This window comes from Thunnus thynnus, chromosome 21 (assembly GCF_963924715.1).
Source record: "Thunnus thynnus chromosome 21, fThuThy2.1, whole genome shotgun sequence".
NCBI classification, from domain to species: domain Eukaryota; kingdom Metazoa; phylum Chordata; class Actinopteri; order Scombriformes; family Scombridae; genus Thunnus; species Thunnus thynnus.
Window position 1 is genome coordinate 18,058,544 of NC_089537.1, and position 19,488 is coordinate 18,078,031.

The window sequence follows — 19,488 nt, forward strand, 5'->3', positions numbered from 1 at the left end:
TATTGGTGCATTGCAGTGGTAAAAACCACAAACATACAGCAGAGGGCGACATTGAGCCAAGTTGATAGTCAAATGTCTCCCCCTGCAATGTAACTTAGCTTTGTGGACCTGCAAGTGGAAATAAAGAAAGCAAAACTCCACATGATTTTCTTTTTTTTTAATAAAAGATTTCTCTTTTGTGTCTTTTTTACACATTTTAAGGCATCATGCACAAAAAAATAAGCCATACTAAAGGCGTTATGCTTACCCTCTACCAAAAATTATATGTTCTAACGTTTGAAGATTTGCTGTTAAAAATAAGTTTATACAAATATGGCATGTAAGCTGGCATGTCAGTGAATCTCAAAGCAGAACATCACCTGCTTTCACAGTATCTGTAAACATGGCTTTGAGCAAAATAGAGCTGAGGAAAAAGACAAGAGAAAGGTAGAGCATGCTTCAACATGGGGCTAAATTTCCCTGAAAAGCATGCAATGCATCTTAAATCATATTTACAATGCATCATTTTACTCTCAACAGAGTTCTTTTTTTTTTTTTTTAATTGTATCAATTAAAGTTAAGACATTAAAAAGTTTATCGACAATAACAGACAGACTGACAGACAGAAAGACAGATGTGTCCATAATAACCCAGAGTCACCAACACAGACATAGTTCATATCGGTCGTCGAACAAAACACTACAAGATTTTTTTTAAATACATCAAGCATTACAGTTTCACCTCAAAACAAATGCTGTCTTCAGTAAAAACTTAAAGGTTTGTCTCATTTCATTGTATTAATTATATAAATTTGTGTGAGACAGCCCGACTGGGGCTAAAAATGAGGTTTAAAAAAATCTTGTAGTGTCCACTGTGGCAGACATCCGGGAGGTGCCTCTAGCTTTGGCACGGTTGTGTCCAGTTGTGCTCTTCTGTGATGATCCGCGTGCGTTATACTATATTGAAGACCATGGATAGATACTGTTCATATGAAACCTGGATCCAGCCATCCTGGTCTGTATCATATCGCCTGAAGACATCAGTCAACCTCTGTGGATAGGAGGAGCAATAATAGTTAATTGCACTTTAATTTAGGAATCATCGTTGCATAAACTAATTTCTCATTGCTCCAAAGTCTCCGGATGCAGAAATTTAAATATGCAGTGTTTCAAGAAAATACTCCAGTAACAGAGATATCCATATATTGCAGTGTAATGGTATGGATATACAGCATTTATTTTAATATTATGTCATAAATAAAAACTGCCAAGGCACTTCAAGCACTTCAAACACTGTTACATGACTGTCATACTGTACCCGAAGAGCTGCTCTAGCTATTAGGAAAGAGCTGCAGTTACACATGGCTGCTTCCACTATAATTGCATGTGTGAAATTAGTGAAAAGGAACAAACAGCCTGAAGTGGAGCTTCGCTAGAAGATTAATAATCTAAAAGGGAAGGCTGTGATGTATTTTTCATATGTGTATAATTAAAAACTGCTCTGTGAATCTTATGAATATAAAAGTAGCCTTGTTGTGATGTGAGCAAAGGACATCCTATACTCCTTTACAGTACGCGTATACATCTGGGGGGAAAGAAATAGAATAAATCATATTGTATACAGTTTGTCTGTTACCTGTAGTACAATACAGCACTGGATGAAGTCATCAAAGGCCACCTGTTGCTTCCTCTGGCGGTCGAACTTCTCTATCAGCGTACAGTAGAACTGATCTGATAGACGATAGCCTGCACACGACAGCAAAAAGGACGTCAACTACATACTGGACATAGACTCAAACTTCTTGTTTATGGACCCCTACACACCCTTCGAGAAATCAAACATGACCTCATTACAGTTCAAAGCCCCTGTTCTGAGTAGCTGAGGCTCCTCACAGTGCTGGGCCAAAAAGTCTCAAGTACAAAGAGGTCTGGTCATGTGTTGCAATGTAACTGAATGGTGATTTTTTTAATTGATTTGTAAAGAAATGTAGAAAGCATTGAGGTCAAACACAGACTGAACAGTGTTTTTTTTTTAACTTTCCACTGATGTAGCACATAAGGCGATTTAAATTCCTTCTATTCTGTTATATTTTAGTCCACACAAACCTGCAGCTTTCACAGTTGCTCTAATTAGCGGAGGACAAATCCACAAACCTCATTCAGTATAAAAAAGGCAACCACGGTTCACCCAAAGTTAATATACTGCAACAGCAGTCTGTCATAGTGAATCCAAGAGGTTATTCTAAAACTGTAACATATTGTGATATATTGCTAATGCACTACATTCAGAAAGTATTCAGACGCCTTCAATTTTTTCACATTTTGTTATGTTGCAGCCTTATGCTGAAATCATTTAAATTCATTTTATTCCCTCATAAGTCCACACTCAATACCCCACAATGACAAAGCAAAAAGAGGATTTTAGAATTTTTTGCAAATTTTATTAAAAAGGAAAAACTGAAATATTGATTAATATAAGTATTCAGACCCTTTACTCAGCACTTAGTTAAAGCACCTTTGGAAGCAATTACAGCCTCGAGTCTTATTGGGTACTATGCGACAAGCTTTGCAAACCTGGATTTGGGGATTTTCTGCCTCTGCCTTTTCTTCTCTACAGATCCTCTCAAGCTCTGTCAGGTTGGATGGGGACTGTAAGTGGACAGCTATTTTCAGGTCTCTCCAGAGATTTGATTGGGTTCAAGTCAGGGCTGTGGCTGGGCTTCTCGAGGACATTCACAGAGTTGTCCCTAAGCCAATCCTGCATTGTCTTGGCTGTGTGCTTAGTGTCATTGTCCTGTTGGAGGATGAACCTTCAGCCTAGTCTGAGGTCCTGAGCGCTCTGGACCAGGTTTTCATTAAGGATATCTCTGTATTTTGCTCTGTTCAGCTTTCCCTCAACCCTGAACAGTCCCTGCTGCTAAAAAACACCCCCACAGCATGATGCTGCCACCACCATGCTTCACTGTTGGGATGGTATTGTGCAGGTGAGGAGCGTTGCCTGGTTTCCTCCAGACATGATGTTTAGGAATGAGGCCAAACTGTTCAATTTTGGTTTCATCAGACCAGAAAATCTTGTTTCTCACGGTCTGAGAGTCCTTTAGGTGCTTTTTTACAAACTCCAAGCAGGCTTTCCTGTGTCATTCACTGAGGAGAGGCTTCTGTCTGGCCACTCTGCCATAAAGCCCAGACGGGTGGAGTGTTGCAGTGATGGTTGTCCTTCTGGAAGTTTCTCTCATCTCCACACAGGATCTCTGGAGCTCAGCCAGAGTGACAACCGGGTTCTTGGTCACCTCTCTTGCCAAGGCCCTTCTCCCTCGATTGCTTGGCTGGGTGGCCAGCTCTAGGAAGAGTCCCGCTTGTTCCAAACTTCTTCCATTTTAAGAATTATGAAGGCCACTGTGCTCTTGGGAGCCTTCAATGCAACACAATTTTTTTGTAGTCTTTTCCGGATCTGTGCCTTGACACAATCCTGTCTCTGAGCTCTGCAGGCAGTTCCTTTGACCTCATGACTTTGTTTTTGCTCTGATATGCATCGTCAGCTGTGAGCCTTTCCAAATGATGTCAATCAAATCAAATCAAATCAAATAAGCTGCCTAAAGCAAGGATCATGCCATGACTCACATCAAATCAATTATATTTTCCACAGGTTGACTCCAAACAATGATTAGAAACATCTCAAAGATGATCAAGAGCAATGGGAGGCACCTGGGCTAAATTTCAAGTGTCATAGTAAAGGGTCTGAATATTTATGTCAATATATTTCAGTTTTTCCTTTTTAATAAATTTGCATTTTAGCATAAAGCTGAAACATAACAAAGTGTGAAAAAAGTGAAGGCGTCTGAATACTTTCTGAATGTACTATACGTGTTTGCTCTCTAATCCTCTATCAGCATCAATATGTTGCAATTCTTCATCTGTAAATTCTGGTTCATTACCATAAAAATGATATTAAAAAAAAAATCAAATTCACTAAAATGTAGTTTGCTGTGGAATAATGTTAGCTCTGTCTGAACCATTACTGCTACTGTGCACTGAATGAGGATTTTAGATTTGATTTCATATTAGATGGATGACGGTGAGACTGAAACTTTCTTACATTATGTACTACATGAGTCGATCCAAACACACACAGAGTGACTGAAAAGACTAAATCTGACCTTTTGACTCAGGGTAAGGACAGTCCCAGAGACCGCCAACGGAGCCCTCCACCACATACAAATTCATATATCAAAGCATACTTTGCTGCTCACCGAATCCAGTCAGCGCCTGTTTGAGCTCATTCTTATCGATGAAGCCGGAGTTGTCCCTGTCGTAGGTCCTGAAGATGTTCTGCCAGTCTGTGATGTACTTCCACACGCCGGCGAACTCGTTGAAGTTCACCCCGCCTTTGTTTTCCCTGTCGAACATGGCTAAAAGGAGAGAGGGAGGGGGTCGGGGATAAAGTCTTACTTCTCATATTGTATTCACTGTTTGCTACACATACACACAAGCCTGGAAATTGAAGTTGGGACTAATCCCGTGACACGAAAGCCAGTATGGTGTAGTTTTAAAGGGTTGTCGGAGAACAGTGGAGTGAGGAGCGTGGGTCAGAAAGAGACTGCTCACACTTCACTAACTCCTGTCCATAAGACTGTGTTATAACACAGAAAGAAAACCGCTTGATCCCCACAACCAATACTCCGCTCCTCACCCCCATGCGGTTCAATCCAATTACCTCCTGACAAAGGGAGTGTTATCACAGGATATGCTTTCGGCTGGGGGACTATTAAACAATGGATTTACTGCGTATGGTACAGTGGGAAGGGGAGGCGATGGAATTACAGGGATTTACTCTGCAATTCACACAACAAACACAGGAACAAAGTACATATGAGACCCTGAGAAAGACATTTTTAACATATTTTTGATTAAAATGGAAGTAAATGTACCAGGGGCTTTAAATGATTTAGAAGTTAGAAAATAAGTTAAAAAAAAATTAATTAGCCACATTATTTCAGATTCTAAAAGGGAGATAAATTCAAATAAACAAAAATATGTTTAGTTTAATGTGTGTGTTGAGATACAGCCTGACTTACAGTAGTATATTTAAAAAGCAGCCAACCTAATCTTCAACTATACTGCTGAGTTTAAAGTTTTTAGCCTCAACTGCATATGGCAATCATCTTAAGAGTGTAAACAGATCAATATTAAAGTCTGAGGCAATCAGCAGCTGCCTTTTGTGACAAGCTTTCCCATTTCCTCGCAGACACTCTCTCCTTCTCCTCCTTTTATTGATGGCTGCAGGTTTCCACTAGACCAGCAGTCAGCGATGCCAAAGATAAGTCTGTCTCTGCCCTTAAATTGCTCAAAACTGAATGAATTTATCCGGTTGTCATGGTGAGGATGCAAATAAACAACTTGCACAGACTAGAGGACAAAGGTCAGTTGTGTAAAAATGAGCCGGGCGCGTCACCGTCAGCAGTTACTTACATATTATAGACCGGACTGTCACTGGGTTGAAAGGAGTCCATGTGCCTGAGAGACAGAAGAATACCAGTTAAATAAATAACAACCAGCCTACTGAGACTGGTGGGCTATTTGTTGAAAGAACAGAACATATTTATGATAGCTTTATTTATATAGCAGTTAAAGACAGAAGAACCTGCGTAGGTCATAAAGCTCCACAGGTGACAATCATGACAGAATGTAAGCTTAGTAAGTTTTCAGTAGAGATTTGTGAAGCCAAGGACAGAAGCCGACAGTAGCTGTGGTTAATGTAATGTGATGTTTTTTTTGAACCATTGTCTTGAGCTCGCAGCTTAAATGTGCCATTATGTGAGAAAATAAACTGTTTTCTTAGCTTAATCATAACATTTTCTCAAGATAAATACATTTTGTGGTGCCTGTATTTATTTTCTTAAGACTATTATCTTAAAATAACAAATTATAATCTTGTTATCTTGAGCTATACTATAATTTACTCATTGATTAATCACTTTGTTATCTTGGGATAACATATGATGGCTGTGTTAATATAAATATAGTGATAGCAAAAATATTAATATTATCTGAATGACCTGGATTTTTGCCATGTTGGCTTCTGGGACAAAGAGACGGCACCGTAGTGTTTGGCACAGACTATGACAGGGTTTCCATCACTAAATGATGTAGCTGAAGTGGTGAGCCACCCAGATCTTGATGCATCACATTGTGATAAATTTAGTTACAAGATTAGTTGCTAATTAGTTCACTGATTTCGTCAGTAGCTATTACATTTGTGGCATTTGCTGAGTGAAAAAGCACCTTTGCTCTTTTTCCTTTATAAGGTTTATGTTTGTTTCATAAAGGTGATTAATCATAATGGAGATGGTATTTGTTTCAGGCATGGTGGCCCACCTCTACTCTGATGCTCTGATAATCTTGAAGTAATGAGACATTTACTGTTGATGTGATCAAGAGAGATCATTCTTTTGGTCTTCGGCTATGTCTCATCAGACATTTAGTGATTGACATCTTAAAACAATAAGACAGCCAGTGCAAGCCTGCCAAAATTAAGGGCATACGATCCATCATCCATCTTCTGGTTACTGTCTGCTGTAATATTTTAGTTGTAAATCATTTCCTCTGTTGTATTGGATAATATTATGTTAGTGAGTAGAAATGAGCAGTGTAGAAAATGAAGGACAGGGGTCAGGTTCCGTTCCCGAAGGAGCCACCCACACTAATAACGCACTGACAAGAGTGGAGGATAAAAGCAGAAAGCATTCACCAAATGACATTAAATTACATTAAGTAGGGAGTGGACAACATATGAGTGCACTGTGTTGGCCATACAGTCCATGTTAGTGTTAAGATACACACAAAATGTTTACTTTTCATCTATATTTCAAACTATTCAATTATATGTGAATAAACCTGCCATTTATATGGTCAGAAAAGACTGATAGGGCCTTTAGGTAAGCAGGGTGTTTAGACTTTATAGCCTTCTTCACACAGTCACCTCTCGAGACACTGAGATTTATCAGGGCATCTAAATCCTTGCTGACTCACCAACTCAATTTATTACAGAGGCCGACAGTTCAAAGCCAGAAATAAAGAGTGAATGAGAGATCGCCAGATGAGAAAATGCTTTAAAAAAAAAAAAAAAAAAAGCGGAGACAAGAGATGAGGAGAAAAATAACATTTGCAGTGAAGTTTTTGTTGCAGTGACTTGAACTAGCTAGCCTACTTTTGCTGACCTAAGATTCCTCCTTTCTCTATCTGCAGACCCTAAAGGAGCATCTGCAGAATTTTACCATCTAGTCGGCGTAGCGTTGAGCCTGTTTCACACTGCTGTTCCTGACTGCTTATTTTTGATTTCCCTCCGCAGTTTAGCAATGCCAGCAGTAAGCAAGTTTGCAGCAAGAGCCATAAGAGCTTAGATAAGGTGTTTTCTTTGAAATAAATCTCATCTAAATAAAAAAAAAAGGCTGTGAGCTCAAGTGAACTTGGGAGATTCTGTTTTCTCGCCTATTTATTTTCACTTAGATTTCGCTTGGAAAAAATCCATATCAGGTGTTCAATTGACTGTAAAAGCAGCAGAAATTAGTTTAGAAGTTTGGTGAGTTGGACAAAGATTTTGGGACACAAGAGACGTACAAAACAAGATTTGGCTTCAGACACCAGACATTTCCTCCCCCTTCCTTGCTTTGGTTTATTGATGTGAGAGGCTGTCTGGGACTGAGGGTGGAGCTGTTCTGGGATCAGGCCTGAGGCTCTTACTGGAGCTGGGGTTTGAGCCAGAATCCATATTTCTACACTATCTATTGGAGTGCTGATCTAAAGCAACAAACATAAAGTATCATAAAAGTATTGACGTGAGACCAATTTTGTGGAAGCAAGTCAGAGTAACTGCTACGTTTATTCACTGCAGTGGAGTCAATGAGTCAAACCTCATGTCTCCTACAAGTTTATTGAGTAAAACAAAACTCTTTTCTTCATTGATAACTATACAGTGGCTCTGGAAAGTGTTTCACTAACTGTAGTGTTACATGTTTTCACAATGAGACTTTACACCACATCTGATCACCAGTGTGCATTAAAAGTCGGTCTGTAAATGCTTTTTGGCGTAAATCCTTCCACCAACGCTGAAATACACTAGCAACGTGACTAAGGATGACAATGCCGGTCTGTTGGTTGGTCCACCACTTTTGGTCGTTACAGAAATATCTTTGGTTTAGACATTCATGTCTCCCTCTGGATGAATTGTAATTTGGTGATGGTGGTGCTTTTATACTTGGCGTTTTTTTCCCCCTCTGATGACGTGTCAGTTCTTATACAGACAAGCATACAAAATTAACATCTTCTGTTCATTTAATCCATTTGGTGGCACGTTGAGCCTGATTTTTTTTAAGTAAATTAATCTAACTGCCAGCACACATTTAATTTAACGGTTGAAAAAATCTTATGTGAGACAAGTTACTGTATATGAGCTGAGATCTGATGTAAGAAATCAAATAACAAATGTCTAAAAAATTAAATGTAACGCTGACTATTATCTCTAAGATCATGAAACTTAAGGAACTTAAGAAGAACAAAGTGAAGTTAAATCTTCAAGATGAAGAGAACACACATCAGAAATCCTTTAGAAGCATCTGAATAAATGTTGGTCAAGCATTAGAGGCACCAGAAAAATGACTAAAGACAGAGCAAAGAACAAGCTGTGACCTTTCTAGCCACACTGATTCTTCTGCTAACACACACACTTTTCACACCCGTAGCTAGCTGTGAGGTCACCAAAGTATGCCAGACAGACTGCGGCTGCCCAGTGTGAGGTGGTCAGTATGGTTAAGATGCTTGTGTGCATCTGTGTGTTTGCCTGTTGGCCGACCGGGACAATGCACCCTCTGTCCAGTACGCACACTGGGCTCTCTCACTGGTGAGCTCAACTGCCAGTGGTGAGGTGGAGAGAGAGAGAGAGAGAGAGAGAGAAGGGGGGAGGATGAGGAAGAGGAGGAGGAGGAGGAGAGAGGCAGGCTGCTGGAAAAACAGGCTAAACTGACCACAGTGTACACACACACACACACACACACATAACGGCTGTGCTGGAGCTCAGTGAAACACTTGTACGTACACATTTGACATATGAAAGCACATACGGACACAAACTTTCACACACAACTCTGCTGTACACTGCACAAGTAGTTTCAAAGATTTTAACCAAAACACACACAAGCTACATCCTGTCCAACTGAAAAAGACCACCAGGTGATGAAAATAAATGACTACCATCATTCTTAAAATAACCCTAGTCACCGTCATCACCTTCATCACACGTTGGATTTTCTTCTGACTTTCAACTTCTGCTTTTTATTTCTGTGTCCGCTGAGATTGTGTAGCACATACACGATATCTGGAAACACCAGGATTTAGCCAAAACCATTCACATGTGTCATAAAACATTAAAATCAGTCACCAAACCAATAGATTAGACGAAGGATCATTCTCATTTGTCATTCTGTTGGTTTTGTGGTTTATGCTGGACAATAGTGATGTGTGTGACACAGACCAGCAGGCTACACTCCAGGAATCCGGTCACTCATAAACAGAACTGGTGCCTCAGACCATTGGCTAAAAATAGCTTTTTTGCTAACACATCAAATGCATAAAGCTTCTGACTGAAATTGCAGATTGATAACAGGGAGGAGATACTGAAAAACTCCACACTGGCAAACTAAAATCAATACTCACTGCCAATCTAACATGATTCCAGTATAACCGATTTAACAAAACGGTACAAATACAGAAGTGTAAAGGTAAGGGTTGTTGAACGAGCTCCTTGAGTCCTGCCATTCAGCCAATTCTGCAATCTGCACAGCAAGTGTGCGCCCTCTCAATCATGTCAGCAATTTTAGTCGCTATTACTGCTCCTACACACTTAAATAAATAACTCAAGTAGGAGTATAAATCTGTGCGCGCAGGGGAGTGGAGGAGCAGGACGGCTTGTTGGTGTGATGTCTACTCACTGCTGAGCGAAGTGAGGCCAGAAAAAATTCATATTTATAGCAAATGGCGCAGCTTGAAGGCATACGCACGACACAGACATGCACATACACTTCAGAGGCAGAGAGCCAATCAGTGTCTCATCAAGGATGATACACTGTCACGCCCAGGACTGATAGAGAGAGGTGGAGAGAGAGAAGAGAAGAGGGAGGATAAACAGAGAGAAAGAGAGAGTAGGAAAAGTGGGACTAAGTAAGGGAGAAGGGGTGAGAGACAAAGAGAAAAAGTTAGAGTGAGAGAGGACAAACACACAGAGGGCACGGCAGGCACTGAGCCTGTGCCATATCCTCCTGAGGAATGTGGAGAGATTAAATAGGAGAGGAGAGGAGAGGAGAGGAGAGGAGAGGAGGAGAGAGGAGAGGAGAGGAGGAGAGAGGAGAGGAGAGGAGGAGAGGAGAAGAGGAAGTCCATCTTAAAAAGTCATGGAAAAAATAGAAAAAGTGACATCATCTTACTGTAACAACAAACATCAACATACTTGATAAAAGAGAAACAGGGTCAGAAATTGAAAATATCCCACCCACCATGTTGGCGGGTTTTTTCCACTTTGAAAAAAAAAAAAAAAAAAAGTAAAAATTCAGCAAAAGATGAGAGGACTTTTTATAATGGACATCTCTGCAAAGTAGGACAGAAGCAGGAGAGAGAAAGGAAGGCTGACAGATATCAGAGACGCAAAGAGTGAGGGATTGAAGGTAGCACACTGAGAGGAGAGATAAGAATAAGAGAGAAAATGTGATGCAGAAACAACACATGCAGGATAGAGGAGTAAACAGCAACAGCAAAGCCTCCTCCTCCTCCTCCTCCTCCTCCTCCTCCTCCTCAGCCTCTAGGACTCTCTGCACTCTGCTCCACTGAGGGACAAGGAGTAAAAGAGGAGAGGAGAGGAGAAACGAAGAGGTAGATGATAAAAAAAAGGAGGTCTGGAGAGACAACAGTGAAAGGTAGAAAAAGCTTGTTTGATGGTGTGAAACTGATGTAAATAAAAGCAGCATGAAGCGACGACAGACAGACAGGGGCAGGGTTGGTGGCTTTAGCGAGTGGACTGCAGGACAGGATGGAGTGCAGTATGTTTTCAGCTTCACTGGCTCTGTTTCATATAACAGTGAAGCTAATGAACTGGCGGAGACTGAACTGGGAAACCTGCTGTTCACAGGCGTACACTGCACGCACATGAACAGCGAGGTGCACCTACACACAATACTGATACACGTAAGGGCGCACAAACACGCCAAGGCTGTAAAAACAAAAAAGGCTACCTACTGACCCTTGGCATAAAAGCAGACAAAATCGCACACATGCTCATGCATGCATGCATGCACAAACACACACTCACACACTAATCAGTATGCTGAGCCTGAGCCACTGCGCTGCCTGATAACAGCTTCTTTCACTGCTGCTGCTGCTGCTGCTGCTGGTGGCTTCCACACTTCTTTTTTTCCTCTCTGAAGTGCCCTGATGGGTGTAATCTGTTCAAAAAAAAAAGTCAGCCCAGGTTTCAAAGAGCAATTCAGCCATAAACCTGATGGGGAACACATTATATTTTAATGAAAAGACAAACATCAACCTGTACTACAGTTTCTGAGGAAACTCATTAATCATTACTGTATTTCGGCGCTGCTATCTCATTGAGAGCAAGGTCAAGGAGCTGGTGCAGTGTTATGTGCGGCCATGAAAACAGATATTTTACCAGTCTGTTAGACTCTGGCAGCTCATCTCAGTCCAACCAAGTGTATTGACTTCACTTGCCAGGATTTGAGCAAAGACGATGACCTGCATCATTTATTCAACACCTCTCTTCAAACTGCCTTTCAGAATCTCAAGTATACTTTTTTTTTTTTGAGAAAGCCCCAGTGGGAACCAAACCCTTAATCCTGTTTGAATCCTCCTCCTCCTCCTGAGCTACAGGGGACCAAGAGAGATAGCACTTCCATCACCAGAAGCTGTAATCCTCAGGTTTTATCCCTGGGTCCTTTTCCTGCTGATTTTTTTGTTTCACTCTTCAATCTTTCTCAGATGAACTCTGATTCAGCAGCACAGAAAACACTCCTTGCTGGATTGCAAGATTTTTTAATTGACCGTTCACTAAAATCCACCTCCCTTAGTTACTGTTGCTGGGGTAGATTTATCATTCAAAATTTGTGGTAATTTTTGAACCAATGAATTCTTGATTTCATACAGAAGTATGTCAGCTGAAATGACAAACATGGCTAAAAGCTCTGTAGCACTTGATGGCTGCATACATACTGGGGTAAAAACTAAAGGCTAAAGCTGCATGTCCAAAACAAAAAAGTCAGCATTCTGACCAATTACTGAACCATACAAAAGTCCTGATATTATCATTTCATTCTGACACACGTGGCGTAGCTTACATACTCGGACAAGCAAAACAGAGATAAGATTTATGCTTTCCTGTTCCTATTTTAAAACAACATGTTTCACTTTTAATGTTACAAGAAGAAAGGCTGTTAGGACGAGGACTAACCAATGTGTTTAGCGAGTTTATGGAGTGTAAACTTCCACAAATCCATAAAAAGAGCAACAGAGCCGCTGACATTAGCCTACACTCTGATTCAGTAGCATTCATGACCAGCTCCCACCATGACGCTACACAGTGGATGTTGCTTGAGTCCAGACCTTTGAATCCACCCACTCCACCGAGTTGACTAATTCTGACTGAAGATGGAAATTGAGTGGAACGAATTGACGATTCTGTCTGATATCAGGCAACAGTGGATGTGCTAGTTGTGAACGTTTTTTTTTTTTTTTTTTTTTTTTACATAATCTTTATCCCCATAAACTAATGCAGTGTGCAGATAAATTATGCTGGATTACTGCTGTAGATAGGAGCTAGTTAGCTGGACATACTAATGTTTGCAGCTCATGTACACCCTGTTTAACCCATTTCTTACACTTTTGTTCTTGAAGAAGAAAAAGAAAACTATTTTTTCATGCTCCATTCAAACTGCTTCAACATCCAGAGAAATCCAAAGCTTGACAGGCCTGCTTTGCCCAGTAACAGTTGCTAAGGCTAGGACTGGACAATGGCTGTTCAGGGAACAGGTTTAGTCAACAATCAGTTCCGTTAATGAAACAAAACTACTTCCATGATGCCGCTTGCTGGAACTCTGATTAGGGTTTTAATTTCTCCACTAAGGGCAACTGTTATGACGGAAAAAAACACTTCATCACTTTGCTCGTCATGTTGGGACCTTCCAAAAGTCGACACCCTTTAAAGTCCACACCCACAGTTTCAACCACCAGCCGTTCTGCACCGTAGTGCTGAGCTGGCTGTCATCTCAGGGATACTGAGCCATATTGAGGATGACTTCTTTGAAGCTACGCTGATAAACTTTTCACCTGCTTTTCTGTTGTACTGCGACAAAAAACAAAACTCCATTCATTTTCATTCACTCCATCTGCTACTTGGGATAAAAATAAAATCCCAGTTCATTTTCTCTTTAGGCTTGGCAGTTGCTTAAATGAAAGGGTGGTAGAGAGCAATGGTGTGTAGCGAGGAGACTGAGAAATCAAAAAAAAAAGAGGAGGCAGTGAGGGAGTATTAAAGATGGTAAAAGGCAGAGAAAGAAAGGAGACTGAGAGATGGATACAGAGGAGGGCATGAGCACATGAGAAAGATATAAAAAAAAGGGAGTGGCAGAACACGAGGAAACAGTCAGACACAGATACGCACCATTGGATAAGGCCTGCTGAAGCTCTGTGTCTGATATCACCCCACTCCGGTCCTTGTCGACCCTAGGGAGGAAAACACAGATTAGAAACCGCCTGCATTAACCATTTCACACACGCACAAACCCCAACACACAATAGCGGCAGGCATCAGCACTCGCCAGCTGAAACTTTATCCCCCTGAGCACGTGTTAGTATTTCAACAGTCCTCTGAGAATGAATGGAGTGCTATGATCGGGACACACAAGGCAGTTTGTAAGCTCGGAGTTCCCCCGAGACCAGCCAGACAAGCTGGTTATGTGTGTAGGTAGGTGTGTGTTTGTGTGTGTGTGTATGTGAATCCTAAGACATCAAAGTGAAACTGAATGTTGGCAACCACACAGGTATTTTCCAGTGTTATGCATAGTATCAGATTGAGCATCTTTGACAGGTGATAAGTGAAACTAAAACTAAGAAACAGCCTAATATTTTAGGTAAGTGGGTTTTTTTTAAAGGACTTGTGACGTAAAAAAAGCTGCGGGTGTCTGGTGGTGTAGTGGTTAAGACACGTAGAACATAACTGCAAAGTTCCATGTTCGCTTCTGGTCAAGGACCTTCTATTACATGTCATCATGTCTGTCTCTCTTTCATAACAAAGACAGAAATAAAGGAGCTTCCAATGATGATGAAAAAATCAACTGGACTATCTTAACAGTATCTTTCACCTCGTGGGTCGAATAATCATTTAGTTGATAGACAGAACACACATCAGCAACAATTTTGATAGTTGATTAAGGCAAAGCAAAAATGCCAAAAATTATGTTCATTTGCTTCAAAATAGGTAAGATTTGCTACAGTTCTTTGTTTTCTATGATAGTAAACTACATGTCTTTGGGTTTTGGACTATTTGTCAGACAAAACAAGCATTTAAAAATGACAGCTTGAGCTTTGGAAAATTATAATAGTCGTTTTTAATTATTTTCTGTCAATTTATAAACCACATTATTATGTAATACATACATTATGTATTAATTGAGAAAATACGCAGCAGATTGATCAATAATGACAATGATTATTAGCTGCAGCCCTATAGGGGTTACATCTTGCGAGGCAGCTGGATTTGATCCAGATCACAAAATCATGCGAGAATCCATCTTGTCAGGCTTCAAGAACCACCAGTGGTTCAGACCAATCAGCGTCCTACGAGGATTCTCGCATAATCTCGTGATCTTGCCAAATCCAGCTGCCTCGTAAGGTAAAACGGTGATAGACAGATGGCTCATCCAATCACCTGCCAAGTATTTTTTGAAAGCGTCTGCCCTTTTTCCAAACACTTTCCAAGGACGACTTCTCAGATGAGTCTGTGTAACGACCCATCTGGTGCATCAGGTTACTATCAGGGTTACTGATGTGTAAATGATTTGGGAGCTCCTTCTTTAAGTGAGTTTATTTCTCACTCTTTGTCAGTCTTAAAAGGAAGAAGTGGAGGAAAGTGCACACCTATCCTCGGGAGATGTTGGCTCACAGCCAGACATCAAAGATGTTGGGAAAGCAGCACTTTAGTATCTACGGGTACATTAGATCATAGGAAGGTTTGAATGAGCTGTCAAATTATTATGCTGAAATACGGAGCCATTAGCTTGATCTTGGCTTTATCTTCTCAAATGGATCTATAAACACCCACTTTACTAGGAGGCTAAATAAATGCCAATACACCAGTGTGGATTAGTGATGTGAGGTGTTTTATAATCTTTTACAACTTCTAGGACTTAAATCCTGAACATGTTGTCGTCTCCTGACCAACATCTAGCAGTTTTAGGTAATGAAAAAATATAGATATACGATAAAACTCAGCTCTAACTCAGCCAAGAGTCTTTCTCTGAGATGCAGAAACATAAAACATGAACATACTGGTCGGTGACACAAGTAACGGTCTTCACAGTGATGAAATCTGGCTTAGTCAAACATCCAATGACTCAGCTATTCCTTAGCAACCTGCCTGGCCCGACCTGTCGACGTAGAGCTCACTCAACAAACACACTCTCAATTCCAGAGAAGAAGAGGGAGGGGAGGAGATGGGGGAACCCCCCAAAGGAAAAAAAAAAAAACACAGCAGTGCTGACTTTGTGGGCTGGGTTTTCCGCTCCTTGCTGTGACACTTTGTGTGCGGCCACATCACCGTGTCTGCAGCCTTCGTGGCTCCTACATGGAGATTGGCTCAGCTATACGTCTGTGTACACTCCTCACTTTACCTTCCCCCAGCTAAATAAAGAACTAGAAATACCGCCTCACAGTTGTGTGCCTCCGCCAACCGGTCAAGTTTCAATTTATCCATGTCTGCCCAGACTCATATAGGCCTAATATTTGTAGTGAAGACTTTGAAATAATTTAATAAAATCACCACAGTTTCAAGGTGGGCACCCAAGATTAGTGTCACAGATTTAGTATCCGACCAAATGTGAAATATGGTCACAATCTCTCCTTCTGCTCCTGACTTATAGTGTTAAATAATGGCCAGAAAGGTTTTTGCAGAACATTATGATGTCACAACGAAGTCGACCGTTGACCTTTTGGATATAAAATGTCATCACTTCATCACTTTATCCTATTAAATATTTGTGTGAAACTTAGCGTATGAATTCTTGAGTTATGGCCAAAAACGTGTTTTTTTGAGGTCAGTGACCTTTGACCACCAAATTCGAATCAGTTCATCCTTGAGTCCAAGTGGACGTTTGAGCCAGATGTAATGAAATTCCCTCCAGGCGTTGATGAGATATCACGTTCACAAGAATGGGACGGACAGACAGACAACACAAAAAAATAATGCCTCAAACCAAGGCTGTCGCTGGTGCTGAGGCATAAAAACAAACATAAGGAAACGTGATTGGTCTCCTTTGGGGAGAAAAGCAGCTTTCAGTGTGTCTCCATAAAGGAGAGCTTTGTCACAGTGAAGGTGAGGAGTGGGCGGGTTGGTGCAGGCAGTGGGGGTACCCAACCTTTACCAAACACTGATAGATTAACTCAAAGAAATGTGTGTGTACAGTATAAGCTCTCCCCTTTTCTCCAGCCTCCCCTTTTTCCTCTAGCTCACACTCTCACTCACTAACCCTCAGGTGAAGTTACCTCACCAGACTTCTTTACTACATAAAGCGAGCTGAAAAAGTGAAAGCATCATTAAAACCTCCTCTTGCCCGCGGCACAGACAGTTAACCATCTGGCCGTTCCATCTTCACTCTGTCAAATACAGAACCTGTAAGTAAAACAGCAGGACGACATAAAACACTATGGTTTAGTTGAGTATTCTGCTCAGATTTTCCCATGTTTCACTGTTTCCTATTAAGCAATCAGGTTGGAATATGACTTGCGGAACAAAGCCCGCCCGACTTTCCACATAAACCGTCCAACAAGTAAGGCGATGTCATGGTGGCTCCCACAGCGGAAAAGAGAAACTTCCAAATTAAATTCACAAAACCCTCCAAGGAGATCCTGATGTTCCATTGCTGCTTTTTCTATTTTTCAATTTCTTGATCTGTTTTTTTTTAAATTGTCCATTGCACCATTGGTCTGTTTCCGGTCATGTTTCAGTGATCATTTCAACTGCATGTAAACTACTGCTCGTTTAATCTAAATGAACTAAATCTCCTTTCTACAAGTTCTAATTTAATACTTAACATCTGCGAATTTGTTGTCTCTCCAAAATGTTCAGTATTCACCCAGGAGTAGCAGACAATGGGTGAACTTGTTGTTGTGCTTCCATAGCAACAAATCTGCACTGTTGAGTCTTGAAGGGCTGGGTGCAAACATTTTTGTCATACTAGCATCATTCATTAGAAAGCAGGCAAAAAGGAGAGAATGTCTTCGTTATGATTCATCCATTGTCAAGTCATGTGAATGAATATATTTTAAAAATAACTATACAACTATACATCACGACTGCAGTCTAACTTCACCATTCATCATGCAAAACACCTGAAGAATGAATGGCTCTCTTTCCTCTACAGACGTGACACATCCACTCGGAAAAAAAGACAGAGTCATGATTCCACAGACAAAAAAAAAAAAAAAAGAGTGTGACTTAAGCTGAATGGATTTTAAAAATAAGTGCTACACCGGCGCGGTGAGTCATGGATCGGTAGGTGTGTGTGCGTGCGTGACACAGAGATTGAGAAACCTTCCTCCCGCATCAACAGTGCTCTACTGACTCTGATCACATGACCGACGGAAGGGAATTCCAGCACCTCTCTGCCAGATATTCACCAGAGAGGCAGCAGATGAGGCGGCATAATGCCCATGTGAGAGATGACTGTGTGTGTTCATGACAGTCATATTGCTTGTATTTGTAAGTCCAGTGATTTTGTCATGAGTGAGTCAGTTGCGATGACTCCATATGTGTACACAGATGTGATAGTCATGAGTTGGTACCATCTGCTTGACAGTGAATGAAAGATCATGAGAGTGTGAACGAGAGCGAGAGAACAGCCACAGACATATATATATATATATATGAGACAGAATGTGTAGATCCATCCTGCTTTCTGAGGGGTTTTGCGCCTCCCATAAATAATTCGTTAACAGTGTTTCAAGCCTTGCAATGCCTGCAGCATCTCAATGTTGTGAGAAAGCAGCAGGAAAAAATCCTCTGCAGTATTACATAACTCTATAGGTTATTATTACCAGTGAACATATCAACTATTTTCTTCTCTGCCTGCTACTATGACCTTCTTCGCTGCCTGACACACTTCTGGCTCAGAGTATGGTGTAATTGATGACTATCAGAAGCTGAAAGCCGCCTCTGATTCTATTACACCAAGATGGGGACAAATAACACAACCCATGACAGATTATGTTATCGCAGTGAAGCACAGATTTGCAATGAATTCATGTCAGCCTCCCATAAATAGTTACACACTGCGTCATATAGACTCACAATTGTCAGATTCTTTTTTTTTTTTTTCTTTAGGAGACCCAATCTTGAGAGGATTTTTCTCCGCTCACTTGGTGCAGGAACAGACAAGCGGCAGTGAAAAAAAAAAAAGTCATGCATGATATTTTCTCTGATATCTCTGTTTTTAAATGACACATTTTGAATTGAGCTGTCTCTCTTTTGCTGAAGGGGTTACAAAAAAGCTTTCAAGGACTCCTGGAGGTCCTTGGACCCCAGTTTGGAAACTCTCACTGCTATAGAAGACAGTTCACAGATTGAGCCAGCTGATTGTCTGTAAGGACAATTGACCACCAATAGAAATACAGCTCTGTGATACTACTGAGGTAATGTAATGCAATGTCATCAAATGAGTGACGTGTAATTACTCCAGGCTGTGTATTTTATATTTCCAGGAAGCTCCACTAACAACTGAGAGATACAAATAACGGAGCTCTGTTCTCAGCTCAAATAGTTATAAAAGACAACAGAGTAAAGACAGAAAAACGAGCTGTCAATGAAACATTTTGTGTCAGCGGTACCACCCTGCCTCACTCTCCTTCCTCTCCGCGCTACCACAACGACAGCTTTGGTTGTCAATGCGGAGCGGAGTAAGAGGCAGGCCGGGCAGACAGGGGCGAAGCAACCCGCCTTTCCCCCCACTCACCTCTGGAAGATATTCCACAGAAAGCCCTGGTCCGGAGGGGCGTTAATGTGCGGAGGAGCTCTGTACGGACTGTGGTACGCCATTTTAAAGGGAAGAGTTTGTCAAAATAGTGTGAGGAAGAGCGGAAAGACTGTGTCTCTTCCTGCCGTAGTTTTCTCCTAGATTCAGTCAGTGAGACGTTCACGTTCAGAGAGGAGTGGCCAATCACTCACCACCTCCCACAAGCAGGGTGACGT

General features: G+C 41.1%; 1 protein-coding gene across 1 annotated transcript; it reads right to left on the bottom strand.

The window, feature by feature from the left end:
• Positions 1-142: 142 nt before the first annotated feature.
• Positions 143-19,447, bottom strand: pdcd6 (programmed cell death 6). Its single transcript, XM_067577968.1, has 6 exons — positions 19,253-19,447; positions 13,690-13,751; positions 5,448-5,492; positions 4,229-4,387; positions 1,615-1,724; positions 143-1,029 (listed from the first exon to the last, which is right to left on the bottom strand). The coding sequence occupies exons 1-6, from the start codon at positions 19,333-19,335 to the stop codon at positions 931-933; spliced, it is 558 nt and encodes a 185-aa protein (XP_067434069.1). The 5' UTR covers positions 19,336-19,447; the 3' UTR covers positions 143-930.
• Between the last annotated feature and the right edge of the window lie 41 nt (positions 19,448-19,488).

Bases quoted from the DNA above. Each gene is read 5' to 3' on its own strand.
- pdcd6 (XM_067577968.1), bottom strand. From the start codon at position 19,335: ATGGCGTACCACAGTCCGTACAGAGCTCCTCCGCACATTAACGCCCCT. The intron at 13,752-19,252 runs GTGAGTGGGGGG...TTTCCTCCCTAG, and splicing joins CTGTGGAATATCTTCCAGAG to GGTCGACAAGGACCGGAGTG. The intron at 5,493-13,689 runs GTGCGTATCTGT...TCTGTCTCTCAG, and splicing joins TCAGCAGGCCTTATCCAATG to GCACATGGACTCCTTTCAAC.